Source organism: Amborella trichopoda, chromosome 7 (assembly GCF_054954075.1).
Source record: "Amborella trichopoda isolate Santa Cruz 75 chromosome 7, AtrichopodaSantaCruz75HAP2 v2.0, whole genome shotgun sequence".
In the NCBI taxonomy this organism is placed as follows: Eukaryota; Viridiplantae; Streptophyta; class Magnoliopsida; order Amborellales; family Amborellaceae; genus Amborella; species Amborella trichopoda.
The window spans coordinates 1,577,057-1,591,957 of NC_142342.1; the positions used below are offsets into that span (position 1 = coordinate 1,577,057).

General features: G+C 37.6%; 2 protein-coding genes across 2 annotated transcripts; both read left to right on the forward strand.

The window, feature by feature from the left end:
- The first annotated feature begins 685 nt into the window (after positions 1-685).
- On the forward strand, positions 686-8,840 carry CNGC15 (cyclic nucleotide-gated channel 15). The gene is made up of 7 exons (XM_006846747.4): positions 686-753; positions 4,046-4,601; positions 4,823-5,035; positions 5,438-5,739; positions 7,189-7,300; positions 7,406-7,642; positions 7,827-8,840. Exons 1-7 carry the CDS (start codon positions 719-721, stop codon positions 8,520-8,522), a joined length of 2,151 nt encoding a protein of 716 aa, XP_006846810.2. The 5' UTR covers positions 686-718; the 3' UTR covers positions 8,523-8,840.
- A 3,057-nt stretch (positions 8,841-11,897) lies between these two features.
- Positions 11,898-14,314, forward strand: LOC18995817 (pentatricopeptide repeat-containing protein At3g49170, chloroplastic). The gene is made up of 2 exons (XM_011625992.3): positions 11,898-13,742; positions 14,004-14,314. Exons 1-2 carry the CDS (start codon positions 12,410-12,412, stop codon positions 14,087-14,089), a joined length of 1,419 nt encoding a protein of 472 aa, XP_011624294.2. The 5' UTR covers positions 11,898-12,409; the 3' UTR covers positions 14,090-14,314.
- Positions 14,315-14,901: the final 587 nt, after the last annotated feature.

Consider the following 14,901-nt stretch of genomic DNA (forward strand, 5'->3'; position numbering starts at 1 on the left):
TTTTTTCATGGCTTGATTGTTAAGTTTTCATACAAACATTAAAACTAATATGGGTTTTCAGTATCATGGGCTAAGTTCATATTGATCTCGCTTTTTGCAGTTAAATTTCTGAAGAAATTTACGGTTCCAGTTCCCTAACCAGCCATCAGTGCTCTCAAATCACACTCCCATCACGGACTCGGAATCAATCAGCCAACTCAATCCTTGCCATTTTCTTATATTTTTTGGCTATATATCAGAACTCGTCGAATTTTTTTGAATCAGATCAATGGTGTTTATGTGAGAGAGTTAGGCCTCTGAAGAACCCCAGAATCACAATAGAAATAGAAGAAGGAAGAGGGAACAGAAAGAAAAACAGGGCACTTGAGAGCAACTGCTTCTGCATTCAGTCATTCAAACTTTTCTGGTCTATAATCCTCCACCTGAGCTTGAAAAACCTGCACATGAATTCGGCATCTCGACCCGTGATCAAAATTTTCTCTTTTAGAGTTAGCAGTTAATGCCACCTTTTGAACAAGGTTGGGCACCTTCTTTATTCACAAGAAATCTGATGCAAGTGGAGAGAGAAAGTAGAGAGAGAAAGCTTGCGGTTTCAGGTCCGAATCATGTCATTTTCAGGGGATCTTTTATGCCTTGTGGATATTATTGAGCTATAAAATGTTTGGTACCAGGCTCTGATGCTTTTGTGGGATTACTTCTTTGAAACTGGAGAGAAGTGATGGCCATGGCTAATGGAAAATCCAGATCTGTCAGGTGTGTTCTCTCTCTCTCTCAAAGGTCCCTGTTTCTTAGTGCTTCATTCTCCTATAGGCTTGTTTTAGCTCTGGTTTATTGATAGGTGATCCATTTTTAGTGCTCTGTATGCATTTTTTTGTCAAGTTCCATTGTTTAGAGTTCTCTCTCTCTCTAATTTCCAAAATTTAGGGATGAGAATCAATATTAAAAATAAATAAATCAAACCTCATGTTTTTAGGTGAAGCCGTTCAAAAATGAAATTCTATTTCTGATTGATAACTAGTTAAGTATGTTAAAAGCATTGTCAACTGCCCTGTTTTGATAACTCTGGCTAAATTCTCCTTTTTCCGGTAGATTTCCGGTGGCTTTTTTATTGAAAGTTTGAAACTCTCAGAAATATTGCACCAAAAATCTAGCAAATTCTTTAGGAATCACACATCTTTCATCACTCATATCATTCCTATTCTTCTTTAGAATTGAAAGTAAAAGTTCTCCCTCTCCTAAATATCAAATTCATGACACAAGCAATAAACCATTCAATTATATGTGCTCTTTCTTCACCCTTCTTTGATCATTACTATCTTTTTCCCTCTGATCACTCTTACCCTCTTTGCATCAAGTTAACCACAACACCCTCGTCTCTCCCTCTCTCTCTCTTGGGAAACTTTACTCTCTCAAACACAACACCCCCTCTCTCTCTCTCTCTAGTATGCTCTCTCTCTCAACCACAACACCCCTATCTCTCTCTCTCTCTCTTAAAAGTTGTCTTATCTCTCCATCTCTCAACCACAACGCCCCATTTCTCTCTCTTATGTGTCTTGTTTCTCCCTCTCTCCCCATCTCCATCTCCAGCACAACATCCTAGATATCTCTCTCTAAACCACCACATTGCATCTCTCTCTTTTCAATTGTATTTTATGAGATTATATGTATTTTTTATACGAAGATGTCACAATCATTTTTTGACCCGGTTTCTATGTGAGCTTGACCCGATTCCGCTTAGTCAAGCTCGCACATGTAGAAATGTAGGCCTATTAGTAAATCTATTTTTGAGATGGATTTTTTGACTTAATTTTTAAGAAGATATAATCTTTAACATAGGGATCATGAATATGAAAAAATAAATAAATTTTAAGAACTAAAAATAATAATTCTAATAAAAAAATATTTAAATCGTTAGTTTCCATTGTGTTTAGATGGAACACCTACTTGCATCCATCTTTAAGATGGATGCTTTACACTTTTTGGATTGCATATGTAATGATGCGATCCAGACCGCATGAAACAATTTTCTATCATTTTTAACCATTAGATGTGAAACCCAAAAGATAAAAATTTGTTACAACATTCGAGAAATTTTATTTTAAAACTTGTACGCAAGCAATGACTCAACCTCATTTACCTTATTTCAATTATAGGTCAATGATGATTATGACCTCCTTGCATCCAAAATAAATGATCTTATTGTATATATTTTCTTTCCCAAAGACCCCCACCTTTTTGAAAATACATTCATTCGCATTGTTTTGGTCTGCCCAATATGACCCACTTTTATTAATTTCTCTTTCCCATTTTTTTGGTTTCTTACTCTCATTTCATTCTATCCGAAGTTTGGGGTAATAGACTTTAGGGTTTTCCTAGAGGGAAGGTACCCAAACGACAATCTACATTTGGGGATGCCACAATCACCCATAACCATCCATCAGATATGGGTGGAATCCAGCTAATGAGGTGTGCCATTAATTATGTTCACAGTCTTAGGATATTTTTCTAAAATATCGTCTAAAGAAATGACACACCCATAGCTTTTTGATTTTATATAGGATGGCTAAAGATGATCGTGACCTCTCCAAACAAAAAATAAACCGTCTTATAATATACAACCTTTCACCTGTCATGACAACTTTTAACTAAAAGCATGAGGTGGACTTTGAAATCCATGATCTGCTTTGCACCCTCTCTAACATAGACCTTTGACAGACATCATATACATAATAGGGAAAATATATAGTGAGACCATTTACCTATGATATAAAGTGGTCACAATTAACTTTGACTATTAGATGTGAAATTGAGCAGCTGCATTTATTTTATTATTCATGTTTAAACTTTAAAAAAAAAAATTTCAAACTTTGTGACACACTCAAGCTATTAGATTTCACGTATTATTGTTGTAAGTAATTATGACCTCTCTGTTCCAAAAATAAATGGTATCATTGTATACAATCCCTACATAATATGTGGTCTACAATTCCTCCAGTGGAGAGAAGAGACCCACTCTTCAATAAGAGAGACAATGAGAGTCATGGTTGGTTTCCAGATTATGCAGTTTATGATTGATACCCACTATTAAAGAAGAGAGAGAATGAGAGTGAAAACTGCTTAGCTAGAGTCAGTAGGCTTCTAAAATTGTAGTTGATACCCACTATTAAAGAGGAGAGAGAATGAGAGTGAAAACTGCTTAGCTAGAGTCAGTAGGCTTCTAAAGTTGTGGTATGTGGTTTACATAAGATCAAATTGAGACCTGCTTCCTAAAAGGAGAGAGTGAGAAAGAAAACTGCTTAGCTATTGTAGGTTTCTATAAGTTATGGTATATGGGTTATATAAGATCAATTTGAGACCTATCTTGAAAAGGAGAGAGAGTGATTGATGCATAAACCTTGATACATAAACCTACTTGTGATGAGAGAGAGAGAGAGATAGAGAGAGAGAGAGGCCAATAAGCCCAGTAACTCACATAAGGCTAGCTTGAATGGCAACTTGCATAAGGCAAGTTTGAACAATATTTTGCAGCTAGGCAAGCCAAGCCAAGCCAAGTTGAGCCAGACAACTCGTTTATAAATCAAGTCAAGCTCAAGCTAAGACATGCTTGGCTCAATCTTAAAATGTTTGATATATATATTTATTGTACGCAATCAATAATTTTAATATAACATTCATGTATGTAAATTAGAAAAATGTTGGTTTCTTAGAAATATGGGCCATGCTCGACAGGAATTGGCTTGTTTTTAGCTTGATTTCGCTTCATTGTGACTTGTTTAAGCAAGCCAAGCTCAAGCTTATCCCTCCTTGATGTCAAGCTTAAGGAGAATGGTTTGAGCTCAAGTCAAGCTAAAGCTGATTCCCTAAGCATGCAAGCCACTGTTGAACATATCAAACTCATTTCGGCTCACCAGTTGACAGCCCTAGAGAGGGCCTAATTTTTCAGTCCCTTTGATTGAGACTAAAAGCAACAGTTGAGTTCCTCTGTTTCCATGTCTAGCACAATACAAAATCAAAGCAATGAACATCATTCTTGCATCTTCTCCAGGTTCGGAAACGACCTCGAAGCTGCAAAATTCACAACCTACAAACCAGAAAACAATGTGAAGCCCACCACCAACATCAAAGGGACTCAAATACTCGATCTAGGCTTGAAGAAGGAAGAACAGAAGAGCGCAGGGAATACTAGCCGGTCATTGAAGTCTAAGGTTCTATCTAGAGTTTTTTCTGAAGATTACGAAAGAATCAGGAGAAAGGTCCTTGACCCAAGGGGACCTTCTATTCACAAATGGAACAAAATCTTCCTTGTTGGTTGTTTGGTTTCCCTTTTTGTCGATCCCCTGTTCTTCTACTTGCCCAGTACTCGAACAGAGGCCTGTATAGAAATTGGCATCATCCTAGAGATCGCCTTGACAACTATACGAACAATTACTGACTTGTTATATATGATTCATATTTATATTCAATTTCGAACGGCTTTCATTGCGCCTTCTTCTCGTGTTTTTGGAAGGGGTGAGCTTGTGATCGATCCCATGAAGATTGCAGATCGATATCTGGCGAGGGGGTTTTTTATTGACGTCATCGCCGCTTTGCCCCTACCACAGGTACAAAACTAACTTCATATTATCTGTCAGTCTATCTATCAGTGAATGCTTGAAAATGGAAGCCTTGTCCGATACCTACAAGTATCAGCATTGAATTGTTCCTCATAGTTGCATCTAGATATCATAGCACTTCAATCTTTGTGCACTTCACTTGGCCATTTAAATTAAATACTTGTATAAACCATTTCTAACATGGGATTGTACCTTTCAAAAAATTTCAGATTCTAATTTGGGGTATTATACCAGCGCTCCAAGGTTCAGCAATGGCTAACACAAGGAATGTTCTTCGATTTATAATCATTTTCCAGTATCTCCCAAGGCTATATCTGATATTTCCTCTCTCTTCTCAAATTGTCAAGGCAACTGGGGTTGTGACAGAGACTGCATGGGCTGGTGCTGCATATAACCTAATGCTTTACATGCTTGCAAGCCATGTGAGTGCAAAAGCTCTGTTATCCCTCCATACAAACAAATATTTTCCAATGTAATTATAGTGTTCACTTGCTAAATAGCTCAATTATGAGAAGTTCAATAAACAAGCAGGCTAGGTCAGCTTGTTTATTAGGCCTTTAGTGACAAACTTCGAAAAGTCTCAAACCTTTGACTTCCCTCTCCTAAAGGTCACAGACACCCAAGCTTTCAGATGTGAAATAGGATGGCTGGGGTGCGTCAATTCTCCACAAATTCCAAGCAAGTTTTTCTCAGATTTTGAGCGCAGTCACTAGTACACCCTCTAATGTCCGGTTTCACATTTGTTGGCTAGGGGTGATTGTGACTCTTTTATACCAAAGGTAAATGGCTTTATTGTAGAATTACATCTTGTTATGCTTGGATAGGTACTAGGAGCATGTTGGTATCTTTTAGCAATTGAACGCCAAGATGCTTGTTGGAAATCTGTCTGCCGCCTCGAAAGCCCAGCTTGCCAATATGGATTTTTTCAATGCAAGATAAGAGATGTGGATGAGGAGGCCTCCCGGAGTAGATGGTTTCAATCAAGTAATATCACAAGCGTCTGCAGCACAACCAGTAATTTGTTTGACTTTGGGATCTATGGTGATGCAATAACCTATAGCGTGACATCTGCAAAGTTTCTAAACAAGTATTTCTATTGCCTTTGGTGGGGATTGAGGGAGCTAAGGTAAGCCATCCATTCTACTCAACAGTTCTAGAGCCAGAGTTCTCTTAAAACCACACTTGTAATCTTTGTTCATAGTGTGTGCTTCTTTCTCTCTCTTTCTCGGACCAACCCACCCCGCCATTTCTGTGTGTGTGTGGGATCTAACTTCTTCTAAGGCGTAGATCCAAAACCATTTTTCCTTTTTTGAAATGGATGTTGGCCTGTATTTAGTGAATTTTCCCTCCCAAAAAACTATGTTTTTGAAGTTTTCATATTTTTTTATGAGCGTGTTCGTTAGTATGAATATATGGGACATTTTCAAAATTTTGGATCAAATGAATCCCCTTAGAGATGTTCTCTTAGGAGTTTTCTATGAAGAGTCTTAGGTTTCTCTGAAGAGACTCTCTGTATCCATTAATTGTATGAATGTATAGACTTGTCTTTTATAGACAAATTACAAATGAGAAAAATAAAAATAAATCGCAGCCACCTAAACTATGCCCTGACTTACCACAACATACAAGATATTGTACGTATCACTCCCATATATATTGATTATACTTCCTTTCACATTTTCAACCAGTGAGTTAATGCTGTAAAAATTAGCTTGGGCATATAATATTTTTCTTATATACATACAGTCCTTTATGTGTGTGTGTATACATACAATCCTTTAAGCATATGTGTATGTATATATACATACAAATATTAGTATATGTACATACACATATATAGGAAGCACATAAAATGAGACCATTTATTTTTTTGATACAAGGAGGTCACAATCATTATTGACTGTTAGATGTCAAATCAAGTGGTTTAAGATGTGCCATTGATTAGCCACGAAGTCCAAAATAAAATTTCTCAAATGTTGTTGTACACTTCAATTTATTGGTTTTTACATCCAATGGCTAAAAATGATTGTGACTTCATTATCCAAAAGTAAATAGTCTCATAGTATACAATCCCATATATATATATATATATATATATATATATATATATATATATTCAGTTGGTCTTCATCAAGCACACTATACTCGTCTTGTATCATGAGGATTGATGTCTTGTATCATGAGGAAATAGATCTGTCAAGGTGGAGTCAAAGGGACGACTCTGGAGGGCCGTTAAAAGCCCGAAAGGGAGTTCTTTTAGGGTATTTTGATAATTTGTACCATCTATCTAGGACTATATATATTGTTGCGATGAGGGTTCTTTTAAGGTTAAGGAAAAACGGAGATTTCTTTGTAATACGAAAGCAGAGAGATGCATGAGTAAGAGAGTCATTGTAACCCAATTCTCCATTATCAATAAAGAAGCTCTCATCTCCCCGTAGACATAGGCATGTTGTCGAACCACGTATATCTTTGTGTTATGATTTATTGTCACTTTTTTTTGTGTTTGTATCTTCTTTCTTGTTTTGTGGATTGTTTTTCGTTTCTACACATTTGGTTGTCTTGGACCATACAGTTCTTTGGGGCAAGCTCTAGTTACCAGCACTTATGTGGGAGAAATAGCTTTTGCCATTCTTGTAGCAATCCTTGGGTTGGTCCTCTTTGGGCTCCTTATTGGCAATATGCAAGTAAGCCCCCTTCCCTCCAATACTCTCTCTCTCCCCTTCACCTTCCCCTTCCCCTTCCCCCCATTAAGTTATACATCATATCTAAGCAACTAATTCCCTTTGTAGACTTACTTGCAATCAACAACTGCAAGATTGGAGGAATGGAGAATTAAGAGAACAGATACTGAGGAATGGATGAGGCATAGGCAGTTGCCACAAGAGCTGAGGAATTGCATCAGAAGATATGATCAGTATAAATGGATGGCCACTAGAGGGGTGGATGAAGAGGCTCTTCTCAAAGGCCTTCCTATGGATCTGCGCAGGGATATAAAGCGCCATCTTTGCCTCGATCTTGTCAGAAGAGTAAGTTGAAATGGAGAGAGAGAGAGAGAGAGAGAAGCTCTTTAGATGAATTGAAAGCGAAACACTGATAGAGAGAATCTCTGTAAATGAAGTGTGTGTGTGCGAGAGAGAGAAGCTCTACAGATAAATTGAGAGAGAGGGAGAGCATTACTCTTTGAATACTATTAACCATGAAACTACTCAGGTTCCGCTTTTCGACGAGATGGATGACCGAATGCTGGACGCCATCTGTGAGCGCCTGAGGCTAGCCCTCTGCACGGAGGGCACGCATGTGGTGCGGGAGGGGGACCCCCTTGACCACATGCTTTTTGTAATCCGAGGCCACCTTGAGAGCTCCACCACCAATGGCGGCCGTACTGGCTTCTTCAACACCAGTCGCCTCTCCCCAGGGGACTTCTGTGGGGAGGAGCTCCTCACTTGGGCCCTTGACCCCACCCCTGCTGCTGCACTCCCTGCCTCCACCCGTACCATCAAAGCCCTCGTAGAAGTCGAGGCCTTCGCCCTTGGCGCTGACGATCTTAAATTCGTCGCTGCACAGTTTAGGAGGCTGCACAGCAAGCAATTAAGGCACAGGTTCCGGTTCTATTCGCACCAATGGCGAACATGGGCAGCCTGTTTTATACAAGCGACATGGAGGAGGCATAAGAAGCGGCAAAACATGGGGGAGCTTTGGGCTATGGAGGAGGGGTCGGTGCCGGTTACACTGCCTAAGATGGGATTCGCCGAATATGCATCAAGGTTGGCTGCCAGTGTCCGGAAGACGGGACCGATTCTGGGTTTGAATGGCTCTACTACTGGGTCTGGTGGCACTTTGTTGCAGAAGCCCAGTGAGCCAGATTTCGGGCTGGAGGCGGTTGCGGAGGCTGATGAACATGATTGAAAAGGGTGACTCTACAGGAATTGGAGGTGGCCGCGCCACCTGGTTTGGTGGTTATTGGTTAGTTCTTACAGTCTTGAGCTCTTATTATTGCCTTAAGGCTCACTTGTTGGGTGGACATGGTTAATTACAAAAGTAGTTGAGAGATTCACTGGTTGGTGCTCATTGGATAGGTATTATGGTTTGAGGTGAGCTATAACGTGGGATTTGTATGTATGTATGTATGGGTAAGTTATGGAGCACAATGAGAGCACCCATGGAGTTATGTATGGATTATTATCTTATATTGAATGAGAAGGCGACCCATCTATTCTCGTCTAATTTTGTCCTATTGATTTTCAATTTCCAAATTTATCATTTTTATATCTATTTTTATTTTTATCTTTAGTATTTATCTCTTCTATACACTAACTTTATTTCTAACACTCTCTCGTTTATCAATTTATCATATTTATATTATCATAATTATATGTTTATGAAAGTTAACCAATTATTATAAGGAAAAAGTTAAATAATGTGTCAATCTTATACAATTGAATTGAAGTGAAAACCTCAAAAATCGTATATATGAGAGTGTTGCGATGTTAGAAAACCCTCCAATTTGATCATCTCGACCTCAAGATCTATGAGTAGGAAGAAAAAAAATATCAAGATAATGTGGTACAAGATGTGTTATTTTTGGGACTCAAAATCTTTTTTTTTTTTTTTCATATTCATACATCGAGATGACCAATTAGAGGGTTTTCCAACTTCAAACCAACATTTATGATCAATTTCTTAGGTGCACCTTAATTCTACATTTAAGGTTGCCACTCCTTATAGTTTTGGGTTAATCATATGGCATTTTCATCCTTAAGAACTATAAATAACTACAATTAATATTTCTATTTTTAGAAGCCTCTTAGTCCGTAATATGATTAGCATATGGATAAAAATTACTGACAATCTATGTAATGTATTTTTAATTTTCTAATATGGAGGCGTTATACTCATAAAAGTAATTTCATAATTCTATATTAATATTAATAAAATTATTACTATTATTTTATAATTTTATTTTTTTTATAATGAATATTTCTATAAGCAATTAGAATAATATTACGAAGTGTATAATGTTAATTGGTTTATTTTACAATTGCTATAGCCAAAAATGTTCTACTCCTTTGAGAGTATATTGTTTATTTACTCCCTCAGATGAAACCTACTTAGGATTACCTTGAGGACCCCAAATTTTGGGGATATAACCTCATTAACACATAGGTTAATCTTAATAATAATTTTTTTTCCTAATTGCACTCTCTAGGCACTTCAAAAAAATTATGTCTCAAGATTGAATAGAAACCGTCCAATGTTTAGAGGGCGAGATCAAAGTGTTAGAAAACTATTTTATTTTATTTTATTTGAGAATAATCATCTAGTGATTCTAAAATGGTTACAAAAATTTCTATATTAAATGTTTATGCATTATTATAAAAAATCACATAAACAATTACTCATTTCACTAAATAAATAACTTATAGCATAAAACAATCATATTTCTCATTCACTATATTGGTTCTCATAGGATTTCTAGCAAATCACAGTATGTATAGCATTTTAATGAGACTTGTCAAGATGTCCATCTTATTAGTAGGGTTAAAATGTTAAAAAGGAAGTAAGAGGGGAGTGATGTTCAAAAAAGATTTGCCATAGAGGATGGGGGTATTTTGTGTTGGCATTTTTGGTGAAGTATTTATACTTTTTAGTATTGGAATAATGGAAAATGATTACTCATTCCAACATGGAGTTCATGTATAATCCTTCAGCAAAATGTTTTGAACATAAAATGCCTTTATCCTTCATTGCTCATCATTTTTGGCAAATGGTGCTTTCCATTATTTGTACATTCATTCTTAGATGCATTTGATAGGATTTATGTTTAATTGTTTGTCTTTTATCTTAAAATTTTATTTTTTCATTGCTTACTTTTTGTTTATTGTAGATTTATTTTTGTCATTTACAAAAGTCCACTTATATTGAACCAGCAATAAGATTGTACTGGAATGAATCCAACAAAGAAATAACACTGCATAGCGCCAAAAGATTCTAAACCAGGCATTACGAGGAAATAAAAACTTAAGCGTGGCAACGCCTCGGTTTCACCTAAAGCCGGATCACGGTTGGGACTAAGTGACTTGGACGCAGACTTGGCCCTAGCCCAAGTAATTCGGATCCAGACCTGAGTCTAGAAATTAAAAAAATAAAAATTTATATATTTTATACCAAGTCATGATCGGCCTGATAGGGTCCATGCAATACTGGAACTTGACATTTGGACCAAGAACCGACCAGTGGGATCCAAAACATGAACCTGGTTCGGGTTGACCCACCGGATCCAATTGGCACCCCTAGAAAAACTTGCTAGATTCAAAGAAACAATAAGGTCCTGAATTTAAGAATAGAAAAACTAATAAATAAATTTGTGATACGATTGTATACCTTCCAATCCACCCTAAATTCAAATCCCCAAAAAACAATCCACCCTAAAATCACATAAACAATCTGGATAAGGGAGATTTGTCAAATTTTGAGTTGATTTTGAAGTTAGATACCCAATGAATAAGAATCAAACTAAAACTCTGGCAAACCTCCTGTTTTTCTAAAGGAAAAAGTTTATATTACTGGGAGGCTCTAAACAATCAAATTAAGATGCACATCAGAAATTTCATCAGAAGAGGTTGTTTTGATGCCCAAAATTCCTCAAATTGATCATCTTGACCTCAAGGTACATGGACATTAGAAAAAAATGGATTTCAAGTTTTGGAAATAGTGCATCTTGTAATGCATTTTTGGACCGTCAATTTTCACGATTTTTAAGTGTTTATAGATATGTTCAATCTACATTATTTTTTTAAGCTTGAAATTTTATAATTAGAGATGAAAATATTTTTAAGGCCATCACAATGATTTCCAATATTGAAATCACATTTCTCGACACTTTATGAAGGTATGATTTATTTTGATTATTTAGAGCCTCGACCCAAATTGGGATGAGTTTCTATCGTATACTTATACAGTTATTTGCATCAATATTCCAATAGGGTGTTGTTTGTATAAGGGTGAGGCTCTAAACAATCAAAGTAAAGCGCACCTTCATTAAGTGTCGACAAATGTGGTTTCAATACGGGAAATATGTGACAACCTTAAAATATATTTTCATATTAATTATAAAATTCAAAGTAAAACGCACCTTCGTAAAGTGTCAATAAATGTGGTTTCAATACTGAAAATGTTCGTGCCAGCCTTAAAATATAATTTCATATTAATTATAAAAATTCAAAGCTTCAAAAATAGTATACAACTCAAAGATAATTTATACCATATCTCCGAAAACAAAAATGTGCTCATGTACACTCACACTACTTTGTCTTGGTTGAAATTCATGACATACATAGGAAAGGTATGCATATACTTATCAGAAGTTAGAACCTTTGCTTGCACCCCATAATCTCTCTCTCTCATATATATTTATCCGCCCTCATTGCTGAACGGTTTAAAACATATGATGTGAATGTTACATTTAGGGGTTTTATTTTTGCCATTATATAGGTGAAGTTGAGGTAAATTTTTGCATGACAGTGTCATAGCGAATACATGGGTCATGCATGGTGTATGATTCTCTCTTGCTTCAAAGGGCCTGTTTGGATTGCGGCTGTTGCTTCATAGCAAAAAATTTTTAGCTCAAGTTTTTATGAAAATTAATTTTAGAGCGATCATGAAATTTTCGATCCGAAAGTACTTTGAGAATTCAAGGTGAGGCTTTTACTTTGGATTGTTAGAGCATAGGTCAATCATTTTATAATTGCAGTAGGCTCTCTAAGCGTTCCCTCACGTACCATGTTCATGAAAACATGGTACTCAAAGCCAACTTCACCAAAAAATCCATGGCATCTCTCACCATGGCCATCTGCTATCACGCTCGCAGTGGCCGCATTCGCTTAGCTCGCGACCTCTTCGACGAAATGCCATACAAAGACGCCATAGCCTGCAACTCCATGATCCAAGCTTATGTTCAAAACGGGAAGCTTGAAGCTGCTCGCCAATTGTTCGAAGAAATGGTTCAAAGGACCTCTTCTTCTTATAACACCATGATTACAGCTTATTTGCACGAGAACAGAGCTCACATTGCTCTGAAGCTCTTTTTTGTGATGCCCGAGAAGGACCCAATAAGCTGGACCTCCATAATTCATGGGCTCTCGCTTAATTCTCATGTTTACAATGCTTGGAAGGTGTTTGAGGAGATGCCAGAGCATAATTCAGAGGCTTGGGCAGCCATGATTTCTGGGTTTGGACAGAACAAGCTTTATATGGAAGCTCTTTTAGCTTTTCGAGCAATGTTAATGGAGGGGACGAGCCCTAATTCTCACTCTTTTGCTAGCTCAATGGCTGCCTGTGCTGATTTTACAGTGTTATCAGTGGCTTTGCAACTCTATGCTCAGGCAATGAAGTGGGGTTTTTTGTCAAATACCAAAGTCAGTAACTCTGCAATATCCATGTTTGCTAAATGTGGGAGCTTAGAATTTGCTGAAAAGGCCTTTGGGGACATGCATGTACAAGACTTGGTCTCATGGAATTCTCTGATAATGGGTTGCACACAACATGGCCATGGCCGAGAAGCTCTGCAACTCTTCAATAAAATGGTGGCTTTTGGCCTGAAACCTGATCGAATAACTCTTCTTGGTGTGCTTTCAGGTTGTAGTCATTGTGGGCTCATTAAAGAAGGTTGGTATTGCTTTCATAGTATGGAGAGGGCATATCGGTTGTCTCCAAAACCCGAGCATTATGCTTGTATAGTCGATATGTTGGGTCGAGCTGGGCTCTTGAACGAGGCTATGGAGTTTATCAGAGAGATGCCATTTGAACCTGGAGTTGGAATTTGGAGGGCTTTTCTTAATGGATGTCGGTTATTTTCAAACATCAAAATGGGAGAGTTTGTTGGGAAGAGGCTCCTCGAGCTTAAACCCGACAATCCCACTGCTTATTTGCTCGTTTCGGAGATGTATGAAGCTTGTGGGAAGAGAGAGAGAGCTTTGGAAATGAGGAGAATGATGAGAGAGAGAGAAACTGTGAAGGAGGTGGGGTTCAGTTGGATTGAGATAAGGGGAAAGGTGCACTCATTTACTGTGAGAGATGAGACCCATGAAGAATCAGATGACATATACAAGATTGTTATATTGTTGAATGGTGAGTAAAATGAGCAAGCTGGGATTTGCTTTGTTGGTGTGTCATGAGATATGCACATTTCATTGTGGGGTGATCAATTTAGTGGATTTCAGGCTCAAGGGAGTAGTGGAGACCATGGCATACACAGAGATTTATTTTCCTAAGATTTTATCCCGTAAAAGAGATTTTATTCGTTGAATGCAAGAAACCAAAATATGTACATAAATCATCAATCATCATCATCCGAGCTTTATCCTAACCATTATTATGTTTCGCCTCCAGGATTCACGAAAAGATATGGCAGTTTTACGTTGGCTGCCCTACCTAACACAACCCTCCTGCTTTATCCGGGCGTGGGACTGTCATGACCGGCTTGGGACTGTCATGACCGGCTTGGGACTAGGCATGTCTACTAAGTTTTGTTGTTGGATTTGTGTGGCACTTGGAGATGGTTGCTAATTTGGTAAATGACTCAAAACATTGCAAAAGCATAGGTTCTTAGGATTGGATCACTTTTGTTAGTGATCAAGTGGGTTTTACATAAACTTGTATATGTAGCACATTGTTTGAATTGGAGATGGAAAATTCTATCACAGACGGTTATATACGACTATATATTAACATTTCTAATCAGATTTTCGATGTAACTGCTAAATTTTTTACATAGCTGGTAATTGCAAGAAAGGGGTGATCAGGAGAAAAGAACTAACGCGGAGATTCACAATGAAGTAACGCGGAGATTCACAATGCAATGAGAAACAACAACTTCAGAGACCTCAAAAATTGAAGAAAGGAGAAGGAAAACTTGCTTCACACTCATAGGCAAAGGAGTGCTAAAAAGGTTCAGTAAGATTCAAAGAACCACTGGAGTGCTTTTGATTTTGGTTTGTGGCGGCTTCCTGATACTATGGCACTTCCCGCACTTGATTTCGGGAAGTGGTACACTAGTTGGGAAACCTTCATTTCCCGTGGCTTCCGAAATAGCATTAAGAAAGGGCAAGTGGCGGCTTCCATGGCCCCCATTCAAGCCGCAACTTTGGAACTTCAAGAAGACGCAGCCCACAAGATTAAATGCACCCTGACAGGAGCAAATGGCAAACAAAACTGGGTTGCAAGATAGACTAAAGAAGCAAAAGAGGACAGTTGGTGTTTTTATTAAGCAAATGAGTGTGAAAACAAG

Coding starts and splice junctions, on each gene's coding strand:
- CNGC15 (XM_006846747.4), top strand. CDS start 719: ATGGCCATGGCTAATGGAAAATCCAGATCTGTCAG. Junction 754..4,045: donor GGAAAATCCAGATCTGTCAG/GTGTGTTCTCTC, acceptor CATCTTCTCCAG/GTTCGGAAACGACCTCGAAG. Junction 7,301..7,405: donor TCCTTATTGGCAATATGCAA/GTAAGCCCCCTT, acceptor TTCCCTTTGTAG/ACTTACTTGCAATCAACAAC.
- LOC18995817 (XM_011625992.3), top strand. CDS start 12,410: ATGGTACTCAAAGCCAACTTCACCAAAAAATCCATGGCATCTCTCACC. Junction 13,743..14,003: donor GATTGTTATATTGTTGAATG/GTGAGTAAAATG, acceptor TTTCGCCTCCAG/GATTCACGAAAAGATATGGC.